Source organism: Petaurus breviceps, unplaced genomic scaffold, assembly GCF_028583685.1.
Source record: "Petaurus breviceps papuanus isolate PSGF00001 unplaced genomic scaffold, PetGlider_PUasm1.0 90601, whole genome shotgun sequence".
Taxonomy (NCBI): domain Eukaryota; kingdom Metazoa; phylum Chordata; class Mammalia; order Diprotodontia; family Petauridae; genus Petaurus; species Petaurus breviceps.
In genome coordinates this window covers 2,291,910-2,317,710 of record NW_027187282.1, presented here as the reverse complement: position 1 = coordinate 2,317,710, position 25,801 = coordinate 2,291,910, and the positions used below count along the sequence as shown (strand labels likewise).

General features: G+C 40.0%; 1 protein-coding gene across 3 annotated transcripts in view; it reads right to left on the bottom strand.

Annotated features, from left to right (window-relative positions):
* VAMP7 (vesicle associated membrane protein 7) overlaps positions 1-25,801 on the bottom strand; it is a 427,850-nt gene that overhangs the window by 22,614 nt on the left and 379,435 nt on the right. For all 3 annotated transcript variants that reach the window (XM_069063730.1, XM_069063729.1, XM_069063728.1), the window contains 3 exons: positions 9,633-9,723; positions 8,563-8,630; positions 3,261-3,353 (listed from right to left, as the gene is read on the bottom strand). In XM_069063730.1, coding sequence (XP_068919831.1) covers positions 3,261-3,353; positions 8,563-8,630; positions 9,633-9,723 — 252 coding nt within the window. The remainder of the gene's footprint in view (positions 1-3,260; positions 3,354-8,562; positions 8,631-9,632; positions 9,724-25,801) is intronic.

Sequence of the window (25,801 nt, the reverse complement as noted above, 5' to 3'; positions counted from 1 at the left end):
GTGAATGTCCTCAGTTTTTCCATTAAAACAAAAGGCAAAGTTCTCACCTCAGAAGGTTGGGGAAGGGGGAGTCATAGGAGGCTTAAGAACAGATGAAAAGTTTTCAAGAGCCTCTGTAGAGAGTGGGATAGTAAGTTAATGAAGGCAAGGCAAAAAGATTGCCTAGCTTCAATGACGTTGAGACCATGCAACATAAATCTACAGTAGTCCCAATCACTCAAGTCAGCATGGTTGCATGATTTCTGCTGGAGCAAAAAAATAATTCCAGTATGTGGTTAGTTCAGAACTTCTAAGTGGTAACAGATGAGACATGTGAGATATAGGAAGAAAGCTGATTTGATTGGAGTGGGGATGTAGGGCTGGAAATAGGGGGAGATGCAAGACAGCACACTGGCCTGGAGAGAGAATGAATCTGATCCAGTAGACTTTCTTGTGTTCTTAGGCTGCAAGACTAGCTAGGCCTAACTATAGAAGTTCTAAGACTCAGGCTGAATTGGTAGCCAAAAGCCCACACGATGCTGCTATCTATTCAAAGGACTATGATGGGCCAGTTCAAGATACCCCTGAATATTTAACTAATCAACAGGAGCAATTCCTACTTCTAAAATGCTTTAAAGTGGGGGTGGATAGGTGGTGCAGTGAATAGAGCACCAGCCCTGAAGTCAGGAGGACCTGAGTTCAAATCTGGCCCCAGACACTTAACACACTTATTAGCCATGTGACTTTGGGCAAGTCACTTAACCCCAATTGCCCTCCAAAAAAGCAAAAAAAAACCCCCAAAACTTTAAGGTTTACAAAATAGTTGACTTCACAACCCTGTGAAGTAGGGAGTGCAACTACATCAGAACAATCCACTTTTGTGAAGGTCTGGATTTCTACTAATAGTTTTGTCTCACTGCAAAACCATCTAGAGCAGGGCTTCTTAAGCTGCAGGTCACGACGCCATATGGGGCCATGACCCAGGCTTAAGAGGTGCTGAAGGGGTTGTGAGTGGAAAAAGTTTAAGAAGCCCTGATCTAGAGTAATCTCTAGTTTCCTTCAACATGGACACTTATATTAGGCTTTGCCTGTATTATCACTGGAGACAGCATCCCATTTTTGAATGAGTTATATTTCAAGTCTACTTATAAATTGTTTGGAACTCAGAATGCATTTTCCCATAGAAACAGTATTTAAAAGGTCTAGTAGCACTCTAGATCCCAAGAACATTCAGAATTCTCATTTGGAAATGCCTCCACATTTCAAAGCTCTAAAATTTCTCAGACCACCACTTTCTAACCAAGCCCTTCTCCCTTTGCCTCCAGGCCATCATCCCTTCTTGGGCTTTATTTCCCTCTCTTTGAAGTCTTGAAGCTGGAGCTAACCAGTTCCCCTTGACCCCTCGGCCTAACTCCTGGTTCTAGGTTACCCCTCACCATTTACCTTTTCTGCTTCTTGCAACTATTCAGTCACATGAGTCACAAAACTACAAATCTGTTAGTCAATCAGAGGTGGGAAGGCTGCAGCAAAGCTCTGCTTTTATTCTTTTGCTGATGAATAATCAATAAATGGAATGTGATGAATTGTAATCCCACAGCAGCTGTTCCATACCTTCTCTTCTCAAGGTTTTTACTCCAGAAGATCTGAGCAAACAGAAGCCATTTGGGGGAAGGTCCTTCTTCTCTCCTACTCTATATACCTCCCATTCCCTCTATTTTATCCATTCTTGTTTTTTTATGCTTTTGCTCTAGTTTAGAAAGATGGTCCTGGTCCTTTGGGACTTTACTGTAGCATCTGCCACCAGTGCCTACCCATTCCCTCCTTCCTCCCTTGCTCTCTTAGTTCTCCTCCTGCCCATCAGACTCTTTCTTCTTACTCATTTTTGTTGGGTTATTACTCCAGAGTCATTTACAGGTATTGTCCCCAATTTTGTTCTGGACCCTCTTCTTTTTTTCTTTTATGCCCTCTCCCATGGTGACCTCATCACCTTCCACACTGGCCTCTTGGCTGGTCCACAAACAAGTGCCTCCATCTCTCAGTTCCTGCAATTTTCTCCAACTGTCCTCCATACATGGAACGTTCTTCCTCAACTCACCTACTGATCCGTCTAGTTTCCTCTAAGTCCCAAGTGAATTCCCATCTTTTACAGGAAGCCTTTCTCAACCCTCTTAAGTCTAGTGCCTTTCTTTGTTAATTATGTCCTATTTGTTCTTAACATAGTTTGCCTTTATGTATTTGTTTGCATGTTATCTCCCCCTTTAGATTATAACCTCAAGGGCAAGGACTATCTTTGGCCTTTCTTTATATTCCCAATGCCTAGCACAGTGTCTGGTACACAGTAAGTGCTTAATAAATGCCTCTTATCGAATGCGGGCTCAGACACTTAGCACCCACCCAGAAACACCTGGCCGTGTAACCTTGAGCAAGTTACTTAACCCCAATTGCTTACAGGTGGCCAGGTGGCTCAGCGAGTAAGAGCACCGGTCCCAGAGTCAGAATGACCTGGGGATCGAATCCGGGGTCAGATACTTAGCACCACACCCAGAAATAACTGGCCTTGTAACCTTGAGCAAGTTACTTAACCCCAATTGCTTTAAAAATAAAATAAAATAAAATAAAATAAATGCCTCTTGACTGACTCATGTCCGGCCACATGCTTTAAAGAGATAAGGATCCTCCTTATGTACTTTTACCCTGAAATTGAAAATTCAGTTTTCTGCTATCAGGATAGAACTTTCTGGGTTTTAATCATGGCATTGCTATTTGTATCTCAGATTCAGAGGACCAACAGGGAGCAGCTAAATTTGAGATTATAGTTGTTCTAAAAACTGCGAGATTCTCAGCATCCTCCAGATTTATAACTAGAAAAGGAGAACTAGTCATTGGTCAGAGCAAGGGATATCCAGTGGACAGCCTGGGGGCTCCATTTTATCTTGACCCAATGTCAAGAGATCTAGAGGGAGGCTGCTGATTTATGGGAGGACATGCCCTATACAAGATGGGCAGCGGTGGATGGATCATGACCTCCACAATCCATCTGGAGGACATTACTACATGTATGAGATTACATGAGATCACAGTGGATACTGAAGTATTTTCATATGGCCCAAAGAAGCTATGAAAATCATTTTCATTATCTTGTCAACATTTTAGTGAAAAAGTGAGACATCCAACTTCTTGCTTAGTGACCGTGAAGGAGTTTCTCAGCAGCCTGCCTTCTCTAAGGACAATGGGAGCTGCCCATGCTCTTAGAAGAGTGCAGAGAAGCTCACTTAACTTACCATCGCTGCGATGATAATGATGATGGTGAGCTTCAGGTTCTTCATACACATGGCTCTGGCAAGGTTCCTGCTAGTAGTTTTGAACGTGACTGACTAGAAGAAAATGAGTGAAGAGTTTGATCCATAATATTCAATATTTCATTCTCTCAGTAACTCTTGAAATATATCTTGCTTCCCCCAGAAAGCTCTGTTGAGTATACATATAAAATTAGGCATGACCATTTTCTTTACCGTTTCTTTAAAACATCTGACTTTTAAGTAGAGAAAAGTGAGCAAGAAATACAAAGGGGGATAAAAATAGTATCCCCTCCAAACAAGACCAAGAGCAAGCAATCTGTTTGAAAACAAAAGTCAATTTGGGCCCCAAACTTCAGCTCTTTCCCATTTTTTGCTCTAGTTTAGAAAGATGGTCCTGGTCCTTTGGGACTTTACTGTAGCATCTGCCACCAGTGCCTACCCATTCCCTCCTTCCTCCCTTGCTCTCTTAGTTCTCCTCCTGCCCATCAGACTCTTTCTTCTGACTCATTTTTGTTGGGTTATTACTCCAGAGTCATTTACAGGTATTGTCCCTGAATCTTCTTTTCTGGCCCATTTCATTTTGGTCAGAACTATTAAAGGCCCTCCAGTTGCTGCCTGGGAAAACACAGACCATACTGCTTCTGGTGACACTGAACACTGAGGAAGGACGAGAGGTGGGGGAAAGGGCTAAACAAACTTTGGCAGTCAAATGGAACTTGCTCATCCTGATGAGCTTTGGTTAAAGGTTTGTAAAATATGGCAAATTTTGTGGCTTAACATTTAGACTGCTATGAAGAACGTCAGCACTTGGTACTCTTTAATAAAAGCTGACATTTAGTTTCAGTGCTATTTCTACAACTAAGCTGCGCATGCTGTAATGGCAGAAAGGAAAGGAAAGCTTGAATCAGAGCCCGTTAATCAGTTCTCGCTAAGGGCAGAGAGGCTCCTCACCAGGAGCCTGCCCACTGGGGACGTCTTCATGGTGATTCATGAAACAAACACAAAGTAGTCCTTAAGGCTGTGTGGCCTCTGTGGTTGATGGTATGCAAGTGGCAGCAAAGAGCTTTGACAGAGGGGCTAAGAATCCCAGTCTTCTAAATGTCTCTAAACTTTAACTTGGCTGTTGGGACTCGAAATATGAGATCCTCATCTCAAGATCAACAAGCAGACATACTACTTGAGGATCGGCTTCCTAGCAGTTTTGCCATTCTGGATAGAAACAGAGCCCAAAGAAAGGGAAAGATAATGGGAGGCACTCCTTGGAGAGCCAAAGGAGTTGAAAGAGTTGCCCAAAGGCTTTTTCATCTTACATTGCACTGCTCATGATGAGTATCTGCAAAAAAGACCACCAGAGAGTCACTGCAGTTTATGTACCAACAGTTATTTTAAAGAATGAAGAGGGAAAGACCTTCTACATAGAGCTCAGTAAAAGCCTCCCAACTAGGTCAACAGAGGTTTTGGTACTGGGACCCTTCAATGAAAAGGTGGAACTAGCAAGGATGGTGAGGAATATACTGGAAAGCAGTTTAGGAATAAGGCTAACGACTTGTAGACTGTACACAGAAGTCTCATGCCTCTACATCACAAATCTGTGAGAAGAGAATCACTAAGTGCTAGACAGGATGAGGGCTAAATAACATTACAAAAAGTGAAATGGATTTATATTTTGACAGGAAATGATTTGTTACTGATGTGGTGATTACTGTGTTATTCCTGAAGTAGCTATCTATACACTCAGAGTAGTAGTGAGGATTTTATAGGAGGCAGTGTGGTGCAGAGGAAAGACCACAGAACTTGGAGTTCCAGGACCTGAGTTCAAATACCAGCTCTAATACTTACAACCTGTGGCACTTAACTTCTGAGCTTCAGTTTCCTTATCTGTCAAATGAAGGAGTTGGATTAGATAACCTCTAAGGCCCTTTCCAGCTCCAGGTCATGCAACTGACTGAGATATTGAGAATACAATGAAAAACATTTGATTTGATAGAGCAAAGTACCATTTCTTCCAACAAGGTGTCTCCTCTCTATGGATCAAAACTATTTAAGATTTCTTTAAAAATAAAACAACAGAAATAATATCAGATAGGACTTAAAACAGAGAGGGGTATAACTACACAAGGTATTCACTACTATGATGGAGGGGCAGAGCCTCCTGGAAGAAATTTGCAACAATGTAGATAAGTCTGAACTAACCATCCACACAGGAAAAACCAAGTGCATAAGAATGTCTATTACCTGTATATTGCACATATTGAAAACATGTCTATCAGTATAGATACATCTATACATGTATAGATACATACAAATGGACATTTAGCCAGGCTCAGAATTAAATAGAAAGAGGAGAGAAGGCCGGATTACCTTCAGGAAATACCAAATTTCTCCTAGAAACAAAAGTCTATCTTTTTAATACCAATATACTACCAATATATTATAGAAGTATGAGATATGGAACATAGTAGTCTCTGAAGAATCAAAAATAAGTATTGCACTAGGGGCAAGGAAAAACTCACGGTGGGTGTGAACAAGCTACAACATAAAACAAATAAGGAACTTTGCAAAACAGGAGTAAAGGATGTTATTAGGGAAATGCATGACTGAAAAATAAGACAGGCTGGTCATGTGGTGAAGGATAACAGCTGGAAAGTCTGTGTTCCTCCTGTAGCATCCTTGCAATGTGAGGTGACACTGAGGAAGGCCCTCAGCATGTTGGGAGGAATGTTTCTGGCAAGCTTATGGGAAAACATGGACAGTAGCTGAACAGGGGCTGGGCAGGCATGGATGCACTGGAATCTGCAATGGTAAAAGGAACACCCCCAGATCCATCTGAGTACTTGAGTATAATAAAACAGAGTGGCTTACCTCAACTGCCCATCTGGAAAGCACAGATCACAGTGTCTGTTCAAACCACAAAGCTTTTGATCTCATTCATCCACAAAGAAACTCCACTACTTTACCTTAAACTAAGTCAGGATAACATATCAAATGCTAAGTTGATTCAAGACTAGAGAAAGATTTTTAAAAATCTATACAATATAAGAGAGGTAAACAAGCATTATTTCATGTTCACTCTTTAAAACCAATCCCAAATGTTTTTTTTTTTTAATCTAATCCCAGCCTAAATCTGGTGACTTAACAGGGAACCTATCAACACTCTTTTATTTTGGATCCACACAGACTATGAAAGAGTTACATGCATTGCACTTGGCTGCATCTGGCCTTTTCTTGAAATTTTATAAGCATTTATTAAGCATATGCAATGAATGGTGCCGGTCAACATAGAACTTGTAAAGAGATAAATACACTAAAAATTGGAACATGAAAAGTAAATAAGAGGAGAACAAAGTGCTACTGACATACTTTGTGATGGAGAAATCACTTTCAGTGGCCAAGCAAAGTGGGAAAGGCTTTATGGAAAAGATGGTAATTTGAGCTGAACCTTGACAAGAGAACATCCAAAGGCCACCAAAGTTCTCCAAACTGTTTGCCTAATTTGTCAAGAGGACATGGTATATAATAGCTCCCCATTATCTCAAGCTGAAAATGTTGCTTAGTGGCAGATTGGAGAATGCCTTGAATAGCAGGCACATGCCATGGTTTCTCATTTTCCAAATGTAGGCTCCCTGAACATTCTAGCAAGAAGTGAAATGGCCCATATAGCCAAGATACTGACACTTCTGTCCTTCGGGGGGAAAAAAAGTTTATTTCTATATAATAAGGGAGCCTTCTAAAACAAATCTTTATTGACTATTAATGGGGTAAAGTTCTTAATCCTGCCTTTCTTTTATCATGTCTAGCCTCATATAGACAAACAAGTGTGCCTGTTTAAATAATTAAGGGAAGGAGAGAAGAGGATTAAGAGAAAACGGAGAGGGGCTGCTTTAGTCTGAGATGAAAACCTGCATCATCTCAGGGAAGACCTTGGAAAGAAGAAAAGCTGGAGTCCCATACTGGATCTCCCAGTTCTTTCCTGACTCCAATTTCAGGACCCATGAGCCCCTCTGAGGTCAGTGGGCTCACTGTCTATTCAGAAGGAAGAGCTTCAGTTTTACAATGCAGACCAAGCTGTTATTCACTGAGTTCTATCAGGACAGGCCTGGCCAATGGTGAATGGGCAGGGGCAAAATGAATGTGGTTTGTCTGTACCTTTATAGGTGGTTTTGCAGCTTCTGCCTACCTCTCCCTTATATTAGTGTATTCTAGACCTCCATGTCTCACAATGGTTAGTTAGCAAGAACTATGACATAGTTTTCAACAAGCATATGAAATGAATGTGGCCCCTGAATAAAGGGCATGTGGCAAATAATTTCCCAAGTGATTCTTATTTCCCTAAATCTGTCTTGCTTTAAGGCTACTCCAGGCAAGGCCAGTCTTCTATATAAGCAGAGAAGTGGCTACCAGTCAAGCTGATGTAATCTGAGGGGGGCCAGGAAGGCTTGAAAGAACTGTGATCTCATCAGTGTGGATGCTCACTCCACCAATGTAGATCACAACCCCTCTAACTTCATGAGTTTCTAACCTCATCCCAAATCAAAAACCCAAACCCAACCACATACCTGGTCACCAGCCTTCCCCAGATAACAGACACACAGTCTGTCATCAAGACCTTCCTAGCATGACAGGTTTGGCCAGAGCTTGCCCAGCTTTTGAGAACTTGGAGGAAGACTTTAGCGGAGAATCTCTCTCCTCTCCCACAAAAAAAAAAAAAAATACTACCACCAATAGTTATAGTGTCCCCAATTCCACTATCAGGGATCCATTCCTTTGGGGCTTAGGAAGATACTCCTTCTTCTTAAGCTAATAGAAAATGTGTTAGCTTATAGAGAGTTACCAAATAAAAGGTATGGTTAAAGCCCAAAGTCCTCAGGCTTGCATTCAAGGCCCCCCCAGACTGGCTCTGGTCAATTCTGGCTTTGACTCCTACTACTTCCTTTCCACATTCTTAGGAGAAAGCCAAGTGGGATTCTGAATTACTCTGTCCTTCCGGTTTCTTTAGTTACAACATGTCTTCACCCACCTTCAAAGTCCAACTCAAAGGCTGTCTGTCATGAAGCTTTCTCTAAGCCCTTGTACTGAAAGCGATTTCTCCCTCATCTGCATACATGTCTTCTCTCGCTCTTTATTGTCACAGACTTACCTTACTCATCTTTGCATTTCCCCAGTGCCCTGCCTAGCACAGAGTAGAAAGCATTTAATGACAGCTAATCTGTTTTGGAACCAAACTCTGGAATTTTCCCCAAAGACTCAGCCATCAAATCAAATGTGGTTCTTGCAAAATACTTACTGAATCTACCAGGTGTTCTGTTTTATCTATCAGTAACTCCAGTCTTTCTCCTCGTTGGGCCACTAAATCTGGGGAGCAGGGAAGGAAGGAAGGAGAGAAGCAGCCAAATAAAGAAATTGGGAAAACAGAAAAGAAAGAAAAAGTCCAGTTTAAAATTCTGCTATTTTTGTTCTTGGTTATAACCAAACTTGTCTGATTCCATGGCTGGCACTCTTGCCAGTATTTGTTCACTACAGAACCATTCACGCTTTTTAAATAACTGGAAGGAATGAGAAAAATCAAAACATCAGCTCTCTCTCTTATAAGGAGATAACTGTTATTGCAAAATGTGGGGGAGATATAGAAATAGCCTGTCCAATAATTTCTCTGATCTTTCTAATCACTTCTCTCTAATCAAATAATTCTCTAATCATTTCTAATCAAATGCCTAAACACTAACAACTATTCACAGTTATTAATAAAAGATCAAATTTAGGAACTAAAATTCAGATCCCCTTCAATGTCATCTTGAAAGATGATCAATTTAAGAGCCACTAAGCAAAAGTTTGAGCTACTTTTAAACTGCTTAGCATAAGCTAGTCTTGTAAGGCTTTGGAGAATAAGTTTGGTTTTGAGACAGGACAAAAATGGACTCCACAAGTTGCAGATTATGGCAGATTTCTTTTTTTTTTTAAAGCATTGAAACTCAGTCATGTATACTTTTCTCCCTATAAAACTTGTATTTCTAAGAAAGTTATAGTTTAAGGTATGGATTTACAAGGAGATATTTACCTTACTCTAATTTTTTTTAAATTACTTGCCAATGTAACACCTCTGACACGGTTAGACTATTGTTGCCTTTTGGGTGAATCTGTCTTGCTCCATATCTAAGCATGGTCAGAAGATACAGAAGAGATATAAAACATTTAGGTAGGGTCACACATGATCTCCCTGAGTAGACAACTGTGCTTGGGGGTAAAACAGACTAGAAAAATCTTTCTAGCCAGTGCAGAATCCTGACAAGCCCAAGCAGTTTGGCTCTGGCCCCTCCATTTGCCCAGAGGCTTCTCCTACTAGACCACAAGCCATACCAATGTTCCGGACCATGATTCCTTTCAGTTCATCCACTTGGGCTTGAGTCTCCACCACTTTGTCCACGTTTTTGTTCTCAGAGTGATGTTTCTATAAGAAAAGAAGGTTTATGTAAAGGAACCTAACAATATGCAATGAAAACTTATTTACACTGCAAAAATTAGTGAGAATGACAAGACTGAGAAAAATGTGTCTAGTAACTAAGAGGCATAGCCTACCTCTTGGTCATAGGTATCATAGGATCATAGGTAGAAATAACACAGAAAGCAGAAAGAGATATTACAGGAAATAGAAAAGGAAGGATTAAGGTATCAAAACATCATTTTATACTATGAAAATTTTTTTTAAAAAATTTACAAGAAAATATAAAACATATATCTGGGAGCCTGGGAGTAGAGAATGGGAAGGAGGCAGAGAAAGAATAAAGATCATTCAATATGATAGGGAAAAAACCAAACCCAACCCAACCCAGGAATGAAATAAGAGGTGAGAAACTTCAACATACAGTCCATCATTCATCCCTTTTATACCTCGGATGGTTGAAACATTTTTGTGTTCATCTCTGATTACCTGCCACTGTTTTCAGTGAGAGTGAGTGAAAGTGTGTGTGTGTGTGTGGTGTGTTAACATAAGGTAGAAAATAAGATAGCTTCACTTTTTGGTAGCAAAGAACTGGAAACAAACAGGATGTCCACTGATTGGGAAATAGTTTTTAAAAAAAACTATGGTAGGGGTGGCCAGGTAGCACAGCGAGTAAGAGCACCGGCTCCAGTGTCAGGATGACCTGGGATTGAATCCGGGCTCAGATACTTAGCACCACACCCAGAAATAACTGACTGTGTAACCTTGAGCAAGTTGCTTAACCCCGATTGCTTTAAAAAAAAATAAAAAACTATGGTAAAGTGGATGAAATGGGAGAAATATAATATAATATAAAAATATAAATAATATAAAAAGAAATATAAAGAATTCAGAGAATCAGGTAAAGGCTGATATATGAGCTGATTCAGAGTGAAATTTAATTAGAAAATGACAGAGATGATGGTAATCATGTAAATGGAAAAAAAATAACAAAAAAGGAAATTTATCATTAGGTCATTATTATGGCTTCACTTGGTGCACATCCCTCCCTTCCTTGCAGCCGTAAAGGACCTTGAGTATGAAAAAAACTGCATGTACTATCAGACCCAGCTGGTGTCTCTGAGCAGGGTTAACCTGGGGTAATGAACTTGTTTTTAAAATATTCTGGCAACTGAACTAAACTAAACATAATTAGTTCCCTTTGTTATCCTATGTATTTTAATCATTTAAAAAATATTATTCTGAGAAGAGATGTATAGGTATCACCAGACTGCAAAGGGGACCAGGACACAAAAAGGTTCAGAAAAAAGCACTTTTAAAAAGCTCTCTTTTGTATTTCATCCTGTTAGAAGGGATGCCTCCAAGAGTAAGGGAGGAGGCTAAGAAAACTTTAGAAAAGACACATTTAGAATGAAGGGGATTTAAAAGTCAAATACATCATTTTTCAAAAAACAGGAAGTAGTTCTTTGTGAATCCACATCAATCTCTTTAGAATGGAATTCAGGAGAGGTTAGGCTGGATTTATAGATTTGGGAGTCACCAATCAATCAATCAATCAACACTTATTAAGCACCTACTTAAGCCACTCCATTAAGCACAGGAAATACAAAAAGAGGCAAAAGTCAGCCCGGCCCTAAGGGCTTACAATCAAAAGGCAGAGACAATATGCAAACAAATAAATAAACACAAAGTAAGCAAAGTAAAGGACAAATAGGAAATAATTAACAGAGAGTAGGTGCTAGAGTTAAGAAGAATTTGGGAAGACTTCCCTTAGAAGTTGAGATTTTGCTAGGGTTTAAAGGAAGCCAGGGAGGTCAGCAAGCAGAAAGGAGGAGGGAGAGCACTCCAGGCACAGGGGACAGCCAGAGAATGCCTGGAGCTGAGAGATGAAGGGGCTTGCTTGGGGGACAGGCGAGAGGCCAGAGTCAGTGGATCCAAGATTGAATGAGGCAAATAAAGTGTAAGAAGACTGGAAAGAGGGGAGGGGGCTAGGTTACTAAGGTTTTGAACGTCGAACAGAGTATTTTGTAATTTGATCCCAGAGGGGATGGGGAACCATTGGAGTTTATTGAGTAGGAGGGGGACATGATTGAACCAGAAATTCAGGAAAATCACTTTAATGGTTGGAGTCATTTGCAGCAAGATCTTTGTCACTGTGTGAGCTAATGAGGTCACCAAAGATAAAAACCCAGAGGGGAGAGGGTGGTCAACAGGGTCATATGCTGCTGAAAAGTCAGGAAGGATTTTGAGTGAGAAAAGGCCATTGGATATGACAATTAAAGAGATTACTGGTAACTTTGGGGAGAGCATCTTCAGTCAAGGTATCAGAAACCAGATTATGCAAACGGTCTAAATCCAGAGTTAAGGAACTCATTCAAAGGCACATTGGCAGAAAATAGCAAATCTGGCCTTTGCCCCAGATCCTCGACTTCAAACTCAGTACATAATGCCATGGGGTGGGTGGGTGTGGAAAAGAGATCTTCTAAATTTCTGATTCTATGATCCAATGGGATTGGAATAAAGACTGGATTTTCAACTATTACACTTTGCTGACATTTTGACTTCTTCTAACTCTGAGAATTTTTTAATTAGAAAAGGACTGACATGGTCATCTAGTACTGACTATACCTGAAAAGGAATCCCTGATTCTTAACTTTTCACAAGTGCTCATTTAGGCTCTGCTTGAAGATCTCCAAGAAAGAGAAACTTTACTTTTCACAAGTGCTCATTTAGTCTCTGCTTGAAGATCTCCAAGAAAGAGAAACTCACTACCTCTCTAAGGAAGGGCTTTCCACTTCTGGATGGCTCAAACTGTTAGGAAATTTTCTCCCAACATCAAACTTCTTTGCAAATTTCAAAATGATCCTTCAGAGGTCAAACAGGACAGGCCCAACAGTCCTTCTGCGTCTTCCCTTCTGGCTAAATATCCTCAGGTTCCTCAAGGGACACAGGACATGGACTCAAGGCTCTTTACTATCATGGTAGACCTCTTAACCCAGGGTCTATGAACTTGTTTTAAAAAAGATTTTGATAATGCTATTTCAATACTTTGTAATCTTATACATTTTATGCATTTAAAAATATTATTCTGAGGAGGGATTTGGTTTCATCAGATTTGCTGAAGGGATCAACAACACAAAAAAGGTGAAGAACTATCTAGCTTCTCAGGGTCCTTCCTAAACCATAACCCTAACCATAAGAGAACATAATAGCACAGGTGAGTTGTGATCAGGGCAGAGCACAGGAGGACTCTTGCCTCCTTATTCCCAGAAACTCTGCCCTTTGGAATACAACCCAAGATCACTGGGATGCCTCACAGGATCACTCACAGGCAGACCACTAAAGCCCGAGGAACTTTTTGAGACAAACTGATGTCTAATCATGTTTTCCCCATGGCGGCAGGAACAGTGGAAGCTTACTGAATTTGAAGTTAGAGGACTTGGTACAAAGGCTAGATCAGCAGTTCACTACAATGTGCCTTTGACTGGATAAGTGAGTTCCTTAACCTCTCTAGGCTTCATTTCTTCATCTGTTAGATGAGGTCTCTAGCTCTTTATCTAGCATTCTATTAGCCTATGATACATCTTGTACTTGAAGTTGAGTTTTGGAACCTAAGTTTAAGACTTCACGCGCACTGAATTTCATCTTGTTTGATTCAGTATAATGTTCTAGCCATTAAGAGCCTGATTCTGTAATCCAATGTGTTTTCCCTTCTAATTTCCTGCCATCTGGAAAACTGATGAGCATACTATCTAGGGCTAGCTTTTATTCTAGTTATTGATAAAAATGTTCAACAGATGGGGCCAAGCAAAGATCCCTATGACACTCCACTGAAGACATCCTGCCAAGTAGGAATTGACCCATTAATGATTACTTTTCAAACCTGGCCTTTCCAAATTACTGTCTACACAATATGTTGGGGATGTTTAATGTGCAATTAATGTATTCTTGAACAATGATAAATTATATGGGGACATCCTGTTCTATTAGAGGTTCCCTTGAATAAGCAAGACAGTAGAGGTTATTCTCTGTACACCTTGACACCTAAACCCTCAAAATGATGACAATTACATCCCTATAGTGCTGGCATTTCAGGGAAGTTTGTGAAGTGCTTTGCAAACAAAAACTCATTAGTACTCCCAACAACCACTCTTTGAAGGAAGGTAGGTACTATATAATAGAGGAAACTGAGGCTCAAAAAGTCAGTATTCAAGTTAGTATTGAATGGGATCTGAATTCAGGTCTTCAAATCTAATATTATTCATTACACTAAAGGCAATGACCAAAGGAATAAATAAAACATAATTTTTTAAAATTAGAACTTTAATCATAAAACGATACCCCTCAGGGTGGCTAGGCGGCACAGTGAATCGAGCACTGGCCCTGGAGTCAGGAGGACCTGAGTTCAAATCAGGCCTCAGACACCTGACACAAAAACTAGCCATCTGGCCTTGGGCAAGTCACTTAACCCCAATTGCCTTCCAAAAAAAAAAAAAAAAAGCAAAAAAAACCCCAACGATATCCCTCCTATCCTTTAAAGTCCAATTATGTAGTATAATAAATAGTGTGCTGGATTTAGAGGCAGCAGACTTGTATTCAAATCTGACCTACCACCTGTGTGATCAGAGGTAACCAACCACCTCATTGAGCCTTAGTTTCTTCATTTGTCAAATTCTAATACTACTTGTAACACATATCTGGGAGGGTTGTTGTGAGGGAAGGCACTTTGTAAATCCTAAGAGAGAAATGGGAATGATTAGTTTGGCTTGAACAATACACATATCCTTCATACTTGTCACAGACCAAAGTGCAACAAGCCATTTAGAATCATTCAGAAGTAAAGTGTCCAAACTGGAAATAATACAACAGTCCATTATCTGTGACTTACAATAACCGGAATAAACAAAAACAATCATCTTATCAGAAAGTACTTATGATTGCATTCAGGTTCTGCTTTAATAATCTTAAAAAGTCAAAATTTAAAAGCAAAAGGTCTACAGCAGACCCCTCCATTTCCTTGCTGTAATTCCCTCTAACATCAAGAAGCTTAGCTCCTGGGCCCCAAAGCTACCATTTCTTTTTTTTTTTTTGAGGGGGGAAGGTAGGGCAATTGGGGTTAAATGACTTGTCCAAGGTCACATGGCTAGTTTTGTGTTAAATATCTGAAGCCAGATTTGAACTCAGGATCTCCTGACTCCAGGGCCCGTGCTCTATTCACTGCGACACCTAGCTACCCCAAAGTTACCATTTCTATAGCCCTTTATCTTTCCTGTAACTTCATGAGATCCACCCCCATATTCATGAAATTCGGAAGGGTCACTTACTTGGTAAATCCTCTGGTCTCTTATCAGTCCGAATTTTTGGGGTCCTAACTGTATTTTACACTACTGACCACCCTTTCCTCAAGATGAATCCTTGGGCTCCTTCTCCTGCTTCAGCTCCTCTTCCAGTCCCTTTTCCCTTTACACACTCTCTCCTTCAGGAACTGGGTCCATTAATCACTGCTTCAACTATCACCTCTATACTGATGACTCCACAATCTTAGTGATTTCTAACCTTAACTTGGCCTCTACCCACTAAACATTTCCATGAAGATGTCCCATTATAACCTCAAACAACATATGTAACAAGGAACTCATCCTCCTTCCCTCCCTCAATCAGTTAGTTTCCTTCCCTGCCTGACAGGTACCACCATTCTTCCAGGTTCAAAACCTGCCATTTCCAGCTCTTGCTTATTTCCTGTCAGTTCTCTCCAAATTCACCTCTGAACACATCTCTTTCTTTCCATTATGATGGCTACTAGTCCTAACCTTTATCATCTCACACCTCAATTACTGTTAACAACATCCTAGTTTGTTTCTCTGAATATGGTCTCTCACCCTTCCAATTCAGCCTGACCACTGTGACCAGATTAAGCTTCCTAGTGAACACTTTATAAATCAGGACATTTTATTGCTGTGAAAACCCTTCAATCTCCCCCTCCCCCATTACCCAAGGCACAACATCAAACTGAAAATCTTCTGCCTTATTAAATACCTATTTTGTGCTGTGCACTGTGATGGGTGCTGGAGATACCAAGACCAAAATAAAACAACCCTGTTCTCTGGGAGCTTACATTCTTTCAGGGGAAACAGTCTGTACATATTTAAGGAAATACAAAGAGTGACAAGAGAATACTGGGTTGAGACTTCTGGCCCCAGACTCTATAGAGCCTGGGCTTCCTCCACAATTTGCTTGAAGCAAGCAAGGCACCCATCCTATAACAATCTGCCAAATCAAGCCTGGGACAGAACCTTCAGTGCCCTGACATCCATCCTTAGCTTCCCCTTCTGCTTTCTGGAAAATTTCACTGGATCCAGCCTGTGTCCCTGGACCAGAACAGTCCTGCTGCTATAGTCACAGTCCGGCCTCACTGACAGATTGCAGCCAGTGCTCAAAGTATAATAAAACAGGAGTTACTATCTGAGCATCATAATTTGGGTAAATGACAGCAATCACTCAATCAAAATAAACATTTTATTAAGTGCCTACTATGTGCCGGGCACTACTGTGCTAAGCTCCAGGGATATACAAATGCAAAAGACAGTCCTTGCCCTTAAGGAGCTTCCAACCTAATGGAGGAGACAACATGCAAACAGATACAAAGCAAGCTATCTATGGGAGAAATAGGAAATAATTAACAGAGGGAAGGCAGTGGAATTAAGAGGGGCTGAGGAAGACTTGCAGTGAAAAATAGGATTTTAGCTGGGATTTAAAGGAAACCAGGAAAGTCAGCAGTCAGAAGAGAGGAGGGAGACTGTTCCAGAAATGGGAGACAAAATGCCTGGAGCTAAGAGATGGTCTTGTTCGTGGAACAGCTAGGAGGCCAGCGTCACTAGGTCAAAGAACATGTCAGGGAGTAAGGTGTGAGAAGAGTGGAGAGGTAAGTTATGAAGGTTATATATTGAATGACAGAGTGCTTTTTATTTTTTCCTGGAGGTGACAATGACAGGGAGCCACTGGAGTTTGTTGGGTAGGGGGGTGACTTGTAATTTAGGAAAATCACTTTGGTGGCTGAATGGAGGAAGGAATGGGGTAGGAAGAGACATGAGGCAGGCTGACCGTGTCCCCCTTTCTCACTCCCCAGCAGGCCAGATGTGATAAGGGTCTGCACTAGGGTGGGAGAGAGGAGAAAAGGAGGCATGTTCTAGAGATTCAGCAAAGGTGAAATGGACAGGCCTTGGCAACAGCCTGGATATAGGGGGTTAAGAGAGTGAGGAATCTTGTTCTGATGCTTCCTTCACAACATGACTAATGTGGAAATAGACTTAATATGATTATACATGTAGAGCCTATATCAGATTGCATGCCATCTTGGGGAGTGGGAGGGGAAGGAAAAGGAAAAAATTTAGAACTCAAAATCTTATAAAAGTGAATACTGAAAACTAAAAAGAAAGCAAAAAGAAAAAAAAAAGGGTAAGGAGGCCAGGCTGACTCTTAGGTTGGGAACCTGAGGGACTGGGAGGATGGTGGTGACCTCAATGATAATAGGGTGGGGCAGTGGGGGGTGGGGGGGGGAGCTAGGTGACATAGCAGATAGAATGGAGGGCCTGGGGTCAGGAAGACTCATTTCCATGAGTTCAGATCAGGCCCCAGACACTTCCTAGCTGTGTGACCCTGGGCACTTAACCCTGTTTGCCTGAGTTTCCTCATTTGTAAAACGAGCTCAAGAAGGAAATGGCAAACTACTCAAGTCTCTCTGCCAAGAAAACCCTAAATGGGGTCAGAAAGAGTCAGACATGACAAAAAACTATTGAACACTGAATAGAAAGCAGGGAGGGTTCAGGGCAAAGACAAAAAATTCTGTTGTAGACATATTGAGTTTCAGATGCCCACTGGACATGCAGTCTGAGACGTCTGAAAGGTGGCGGGAGATGTAAGACTGGAGGTCAGCAGAGAGGTTGTGGCAGGATGGGTAGATGTGACAATCATCAGTAAAGATGGTTGTTCAATCTGTGAAAGCTGAGGAGATGCCCAAGTGAAATAAACGGACCCTCTGGCAATTTTTATCTCAATTACTAGACCTCCATAAGAGACTGCCTAGGTTAAGATCAAGATCTAATTTTCTAGCCCATTAACCCTACAGCACATACAAGGAGGATTTTACTTAAGGACATTGATGGGTGAGAAATATCTACTGATAAGTAAAGTCAGAGTCTTATCTAGAAAAACTGCAGGGATTACGTTAGTGTTTTCTGTATTTCTTTGTCTGTCATTCATAAATGCTGTACTGTCTTGCCTTCCTTCCATATCTAGATTTTCGAGTACTTTGGGTCTGGTCTGACAAAAATCTCAAGTGCTCAGTGGGACCTCTATAAATCTCACTTAAGTTTCAACTCTACCTTGAGTGGTCAGTGATCAGTAAGGGAGCCTTCAGATTCTGGTGATCTTGGTTTGTGGCCACTGCTTGTCTATTTGGAAACTAAAGTATTCCTGGTGTAATCTACTCCTGATATGGGAACTCTAGTCTGGTTAGCCTCAGTCAAAAAAAAAAAATGTATGGACTGTAGTAACAGCCCAAACATCCTTGACCCCAGCAAAGAGCTTTTGATTCTGAAATATTGTATACACTTAAGTTAACTGGTGAAGCTTCATACACAAATCAGTTTTCTCTGATATCTATAATTACTGCAGTTCTCATGGTAAACTGGTTTTCCCAATAAATAGGGACTTCTACTGATTCTTTGATTAAACTTTCAAGTGTGAGATAAGTTTTAAGAATGAATGGGCAGAGAAAGTGTTGGAATTTTTCATGCAGGAAGTTTCATAGCTTTCAAAAAAATATGATGTCATCTCATCTTCATGTTCTCAATATTGGCCAGGTTGGGAAAACAAAAAGAAAGATTTAAGAGGAAAGAGTCCTTTCTTCTTTGCAGAAATTTACAGCATTGCAAACAAATTAGAGACTAAATCTGTAAACAGAAAGGAAGTCTGTTTACCATGCATTCCCCCAATCATGATGAAAATGTAGTTTGAAGGAATGGTGAAACATCCTAGTGGGTTTTGGGGGCTGCAGCCCCCTAGGACTTTTTCACACAAATGGCATTCCCTTCTATCACTCTTTACCTTCCCTGGAGAGTAAAAGATTTACTGTTTTAGTGTGAGGGGAAAAAAACCGTGATTTCACTGATTAGAAAGTAAACAGAACTGGTCAATGTAAAAGTTTAATCTCCAATGAAGTCCAAAAGAGAAGAAAAAATAGTTTAAGTCTTTTTCTTGTCATTCAGTTGTTTTTCAACGGTATTTAATTCTTTGTGTAGCCATTTTGGGTTTTTCTTAATAAGGATATTGGAATGGTTTGCCATTTAGATGAGGAAACTGAAGCAAACAGGATTAAGGGTCTTGCCCTTAATCCTTGAACTCAGGGAGATGAGTCTTCTGGACTCGAGGTTCAGCACTCTATCCACTGAACCACCTAGATGCCCTCCAATAACAGTTCTTAATATAAGAACTACCTGTTTTTAACTCTTCTCTCTAGGTTGGAAAGAAAGTGGCTTGTTTAAATCAAGAAGTAAATAATTTGAGAATAAGCAAAATACCTTGTCACTGTTTCTGTGAATGATTTAAAAGAATTTGATTACTTGGGTAAATTAAGAAGCAAAGTCACCTAAAAAGAATTGGAATAGAGTATATATTTGTAAATTCTTAAGAACTCAAATTGGAAAAGGTTTGCCTGAACTTTAGGATCTCAGGAACTGGAAAAATAAGGTTTGTTCTGTTGAGGTAAGAGGAAGTCTCCCAAGATAAATGAAGGCTCCATCAAGACAGAATCCAAAAAACCGTTAGAGTGGAATGCTCTCCCCATTCCTGTGGTGGTGCTGATTAATCAAAGATATAGCCACTGAAAGACAGGACACCTGACCTGGATAATGATGAATGTAAACAACAAAGCTGCTGCTTTAAAAGTCTAATCTTCTAATATCATCTACCTTAGGCTGCTATGGAAGGCAGTGAACCCAGAAAATGATACTGGTAGGCCCAATCCTGACCCTTCATGGGAGTAGGACAAAAGGGCTGATGGAGGAAAGCTCTGTGTACAGTAAAGGGCCTCACTGGTGGCTGCAGCTGTAGCAAACCTGACTGGTGCTATACTCTCTTCAGGCCCCAGACCACTCAGGCAAATCTCTAGCCATGGTCCAAGAGTCAGTATAAATAAAACTTTTATCTGGCATATATATATATATATATATATATATATACACACACACACACACATATATATACACACACACATACATATATATAAATTACACACATATATATAAAATTACACCCACACCCACATATACATACATAAATTACACACACACACACACACATATATATATATAGCTAGGCTCTCTCCTAGGCTTGTCAGGCAACTTGCAGCTCAGCCCACTTGGAAGACTTGCCAGGACCCCATCCATTAGTCACTAGGGACACTATAGCTGCTAAATCCAGTAACATTTATCTTTCTCATACTGAGCAAAATCATTACTAAATCAAGCAAAACAACATTCTTTAAGTGCTAGGTCTTCACAGGCAAGGGCCCACTGGGATTATGGAGTAGGGAGGGAAAGGGAGGAGAGAGGCAGCCCAAGCTTTGGGGCTGAGACTGGAAGCTTCAATTCCTAGCAATAGCACTGCTTACTCATGAAGAACACTACTGCCAAAGGTCTTTCTTGTGCCCTATCTTGTTAAAGGATCCGTCTAGAATTAACCAACTCATGATGGGCTGTGGGCAGCCAAAGAGGCCTGATCCAGGACTCAGATAATTACCCAATGAGAGTGCACCCGAATATCAGAGACCTCTTTGAGATGCGATTTTTTGTTAAGTTAGCTCCTGAGTTCTTTTGATATGGGTTACACTTAAAAGGATGGTGTTTGAGTTCTGAGACCAATAGGCTTTGCCCCAAGACTTTAGTTGTTCAAAATATTTGAATTCTTAGGTGGTCAGTTCCTATGCAGATGTCCTTGATGATGCAGCTTTGATTTCCACCCTTTAAGCCAGCTCTCCAGAGCATCCTTTGTAATGTGACTGCATATGAAAAGAGTTAACTGGCTCTTCCTAAGACTCTCTGGCACCTAGAGAAGGAATCCTTATCAAATTATCTGTTCTGTGCTACTTCCAGGATACAACAGACTAGGTAATGATAAGAATACTTGAGTCTTTTTTGTCTCATTGCTCTATAAAACCTTGTCCTAAGAATCAATAAATGGAGTTCATCATTCTTCCTTGAACTACCCACGTGGCCTGGTCATTTCTTATTCACGTCTCTGAATCATGCTAAGTGCTGAACACTGAGCAACCCACGGATATGGGCAACATAGGATGAAGGGTAATACATGCGTCATCCTTTCAACAGCAAACCAAGGCCTGATAACTTGAAAGCAAGTTGTTTTGTGAATATATGACCGGCTGATTCAGGAGTGTGTGACAAAGATTCCACTCTATTCAGCCTGGTCTTTATGAACACAGACCCCATGGCACCATTAGGACCCAAGGGGATCATGGGCTGTACAGCCCACTCTAAGTCTTCCAGAGCTACAATCTTTTGGTTCTGCAAGCAAAAGGGGCAGACTTTGGGATAATTCAATAAACAGGAGCCTTTGAAATACCCAGACGTATTTGGTGGGCACCTTCTGAGCCCAGTTTCGAGAGCTTAGTGAGGACACATACACTTATCAAGTTCATCCTGCCCAATAAAGCCCTACAAATTTAACTGGTCCCTGAATTTTCTTCCAGTTTATTTCCCACAACTTGCTTTCTTATCAGCTAGTATCAGATCTAATGCCCAGCTGGCATTCCATCAAAAACGTAATGGTAGATTTTGAAGTACTCAGGAAATGGAGCCTCCTTTAGTTCTCTGCCAACTAAATTGTGGCAAAATTCCTATAGGGAGTTCAGATAACCCCAGGGAAGGATGGTCAAAGTACATTTAACTCCTCAGTTAAAAAGAAAACTACTGGAGAGAGGATTCCGGGAAGATGGCAGAGTAGGTCAGAAAAATTACTGCTCTCCAAATTTCCTCCACTCAAAAAGACAGAACATTGCCTCAGAGGGAATGCAGAGCAGGGGAAATAAACGAAAAGTCCTGAATATAAATAAACGAAGGACCTGAGGTTTGGGGCATCATTCCCTATACCTCGGGACTAGAACTTGAACCCATTAACAGCTGCAAAAAATAAATAAATAAAAATGAGGAAGCAAAGAAGGACCCAACCATAGACAGCCACCATAGGGGACAGAGATCTGGATTCATATTCAGAAGAAGATAATAGAGCCCAAAAAGCCACTCCTTTTTCAATGAGAAACATGAAATGGTCCCAAGCACAAAGGGATTTCTTGAAAAAACTTAAAATCAAGAAAATTATAAAAAGAAAGTCAACCAACTTGAAATAGAAAACCAAAAACTTGAGGAAGAAAATAATTCCTTGAAAACTTGAATTGGGCAAAGGGGAAGCTAATGACATTCTAAGACACAAAGAAATAATAAAACAAAATCAAAAGAATGAAAAAATAGAAAAGAATATGAAATATCTCATCAGAAAAACTACTAATCTGGAGAACAGATTGAGGAGAAATAATTTATGAATAATCAGACTGCCTGAAAATTATGATAAAAAAAGAATCTTGATATAATATTACAAGAAATTATTAAGGAAAATTGTCCTGGAGTTCTAGAATAAGAAGGCAAAAGCAGAAACAGAAAAAATCCACCAATCACCATCTGAAAGAGATTCCAGGAGGAAAACTTACAAGAATGTCATAGCCACATTTCAATTCAAAGCTCCCAGGTTAAGGAGAAAATATTGGAAGAAACAAGAAACAAAAACAATTTAAATACAGTGGAGCTACAATAAGAATTACACAAGACCTACAGTCCTCCACTACACAGAGCAAAAGAGCTGGGGTTATGACCAAGGGTAGCTTACCCAGCAAAGCTAAGTATAATCCTGAATAGAAAAAAGTAGACATTTAATGAACTGAAAGACCTTCAGGTATTTGTGACAAAAACAGCAGGAGAAATATAAAGCAGACATTAAGGACCAACTCAAGGGACTCAATAAATCATTTACTCCTATATATGAAAATATTATTAGTTCTTTTATGACTATCATTTTTATTTGGGTAGCTTGAAAAAAAGGCTTGGGCTGAGGTGAGTATGATGGAGTGATTCTAAAAAAATTGTGTGGGGAGAGATAAAAAGGAGAAATTATCTCATAGAAATGAGGCAAAAAGGGGCGGCCAGGTGGCTCAGTGAGTAAGAGCACTGGCCCCAGAGTCGGAATGACCTGGGATTGAATTTGGGCTCAGATACTTACCACCACACCCAGAAATAACGGGCTGTGTAACTTTGAGCAAATTACTTAACCCCAATTGCTTAAAAAAAAAATGAAGCAAAAAAAAGTTTGATACAGGAGAAGCCAGTGGGGGGAGGGTGGGTAGGGCTGAAATATTACTCTCATTGGGAATGGGTTAAAGAGGGAAGAATATACACCCCCCCACACACCCCATATATTTATATATACGAATAATCAGGCTGCCTGAAAATTATGATAAAAAAAGAATCTTGGTATAATATTACAAGAAATTATTAAGGAAAATTGTCTTGAAGTTCTAGAATAAGAAGGCAAAGCAGAAAGAGAATATAAAAGCCTTCTAAATTCAGAAAGAAACAAGAGGGCAAGGGAGTAGGGTGGGAAGAGAGGATAAGGGAGGGACTCTTGGAGGGGTGAGTAGGTTAAGGAATAGGAGGCCAAGGTAGTAGGTAGAAATAAAGGAGAGAAGTGAGGAGGGATAGGTATAGGGTGAGAAAGACAGTGAGGAAAAATAGGAAGGAGGAAAACAGACAACAATTATAGCTTAGAATGTGAATGGAATGAATTTACCCATAAAATGGAGAATGATAGCAAATTAAAAATTTGAATTCAACAATATGTTGCTTTCAGTAAATGCTATAAAAATGAGAGATATATACAAAAATAAAAGAAAGGTCAGGAGTAGAATTTATTACGTAAAAAAAGCAGGGGTAATAATCATGATTTCAGACAAAGTTAAAGTTAAAATAAATTTAATCAAAAGAGAAAGAGGGAAACTACTATATGTCAGCCATATTATTCAATATTGTTTTAGACCACTGAAAATAACTAGACAGTATAAAATACCTGAGTACACCTGCCAAAACAGACACAGGAACTATATGAATATAAACATAAAATACTTTTTATACAAGTAAAGTTAGATCTAAATAATTGACGTAGGGGCAGCTTGGTGGTGCAGTGAATAGAACACCGGCCCTGGAGTCAAGAGGACCTGAGTTCAAATCCAGTCTCAGACACTTAACTAGCCACGTGCCTTTGGGCAAGTCACTTAACCCCAATTGCCCCTCCAAAAAAAAAAGGGTGTGTGTGTGTGTGTGTGCAAATAAATAAACAAATAAATGACTTTAGTAATATTTTACCTAGTCTATTTATGTAATGCCATCCCAATTAAATTACTAAAAAATTATCATACTGAGTTAGAAAAAATAATAACAAAGTTCATTTGGAAAAAAAAGGGGGTCAGGAACTTCAAAGAAACCAGGGGAAAAAAGATGTAAACAAAGCAGATTTAGTAGTATCAGACCTTAAACCATATTATAAGGTGAGAGAACTTTTGAAGTGTAAAATGGATAAGTTTAATTATTTTAAATTAAAAATTTATTGCATAAATAAAACTCAAGAATAGAAGGAATGAAGAAAATTTAGAAAAAACTTTCATAGACAATCTCTCAGATAGAATGGTGTTGGGTTGGAATATTGCTGTGGTGTAGGAAATGAGCTTGTTGTTTTAGAAAAAAGTGGATAGTCTTAGATTTATGAAGGAAGATGCTATCCACCTTCAGAGAAACAGATGACAAGTGGAAATAAGCATAGTATGGTCTTACATATATGGGTATGTGAATATATGTGTATGTTTATAGATATCTGTGTATATATACATATACACATACATACATATCTATCTATACATATACACACAAACACCTACATATCTATGTTTAACTGTAGCCTTCTGGGAGGCAGGAAGGAGAAAAAATAAAGTTAAAAGTACACAGCAGAGAACAAAAGAAAACCAAGGAAACAAAGAAAAGCTGGACAGCTTTGAAAACAGTGTGTAGTATTTATTATATAGGTTTTCTTGAAATGGAAATTCATTGCTGTATATTGAATCCTCTCATGTTCTGCTGTGTATATAGCAATGCTTATTTCTTATTTTGTATTTAAGTTTAAAAAGCTTTTAAAAAATACATAAAAAGAAAACTACTGGTCCTGAATGTTTTCAGCCATAATAATCCCATGTCACTCATATAGGGCCTGGGCTATCTGGCCCATCACACTGGCAAGGTCAGGGACAGCTGTGGCAACTAGCATAACTACTCTGTCCAATACCCAGTAATCACTAGGTGCTAGCCACCTTCTTTGCTGGTCACACAGGCTACTTCAAGGAGAATATTGATAATAGCATATTCCAGCCTCCTTCAATAGCCAATACTTAGGAGAAAATATCCTGCACCACACAACCCTCCCACTTAGGACCAGATATCGTTTAAAACTGGGTACAGGGATGATTTAGGAAACTCCAAGGGGTGAAGGAGGAGACAGGGGTAAAAGATATCTTTTAGATAGATGAGGAAGAAAGGAAACTCATGATGACTGGTCTCCATTTTTTTCTGCAAAATATGAAGCAGGGTTTTCAGCTGACAGAGTGCAAACTAAGGGAGGTTGGAGGGATGAAAAGATTTAGAAGTGAAGCTCGGACAGTGAGAAGGAGACTGCCTCAGTTAAGGACCTCGTTAAGCATGGATAACATAAATTTGTAGTGGATCCAGTCAGCACGATTTCATGATTTCTTTTTTTTTTTTTAAAGCAATCGGGGTTAAGTAACTTGCTCAAGGTTACACGGCCAGTTATTTCTGGGTGGGTGCTAAGTGTCTGAGCCCGGATTCGATCCCAGGTCATCCCGACACTGGGGCTGGTGCTCTTACTCACTGTGCTACCTGGCTGCCCCGATTTCACGATTTCT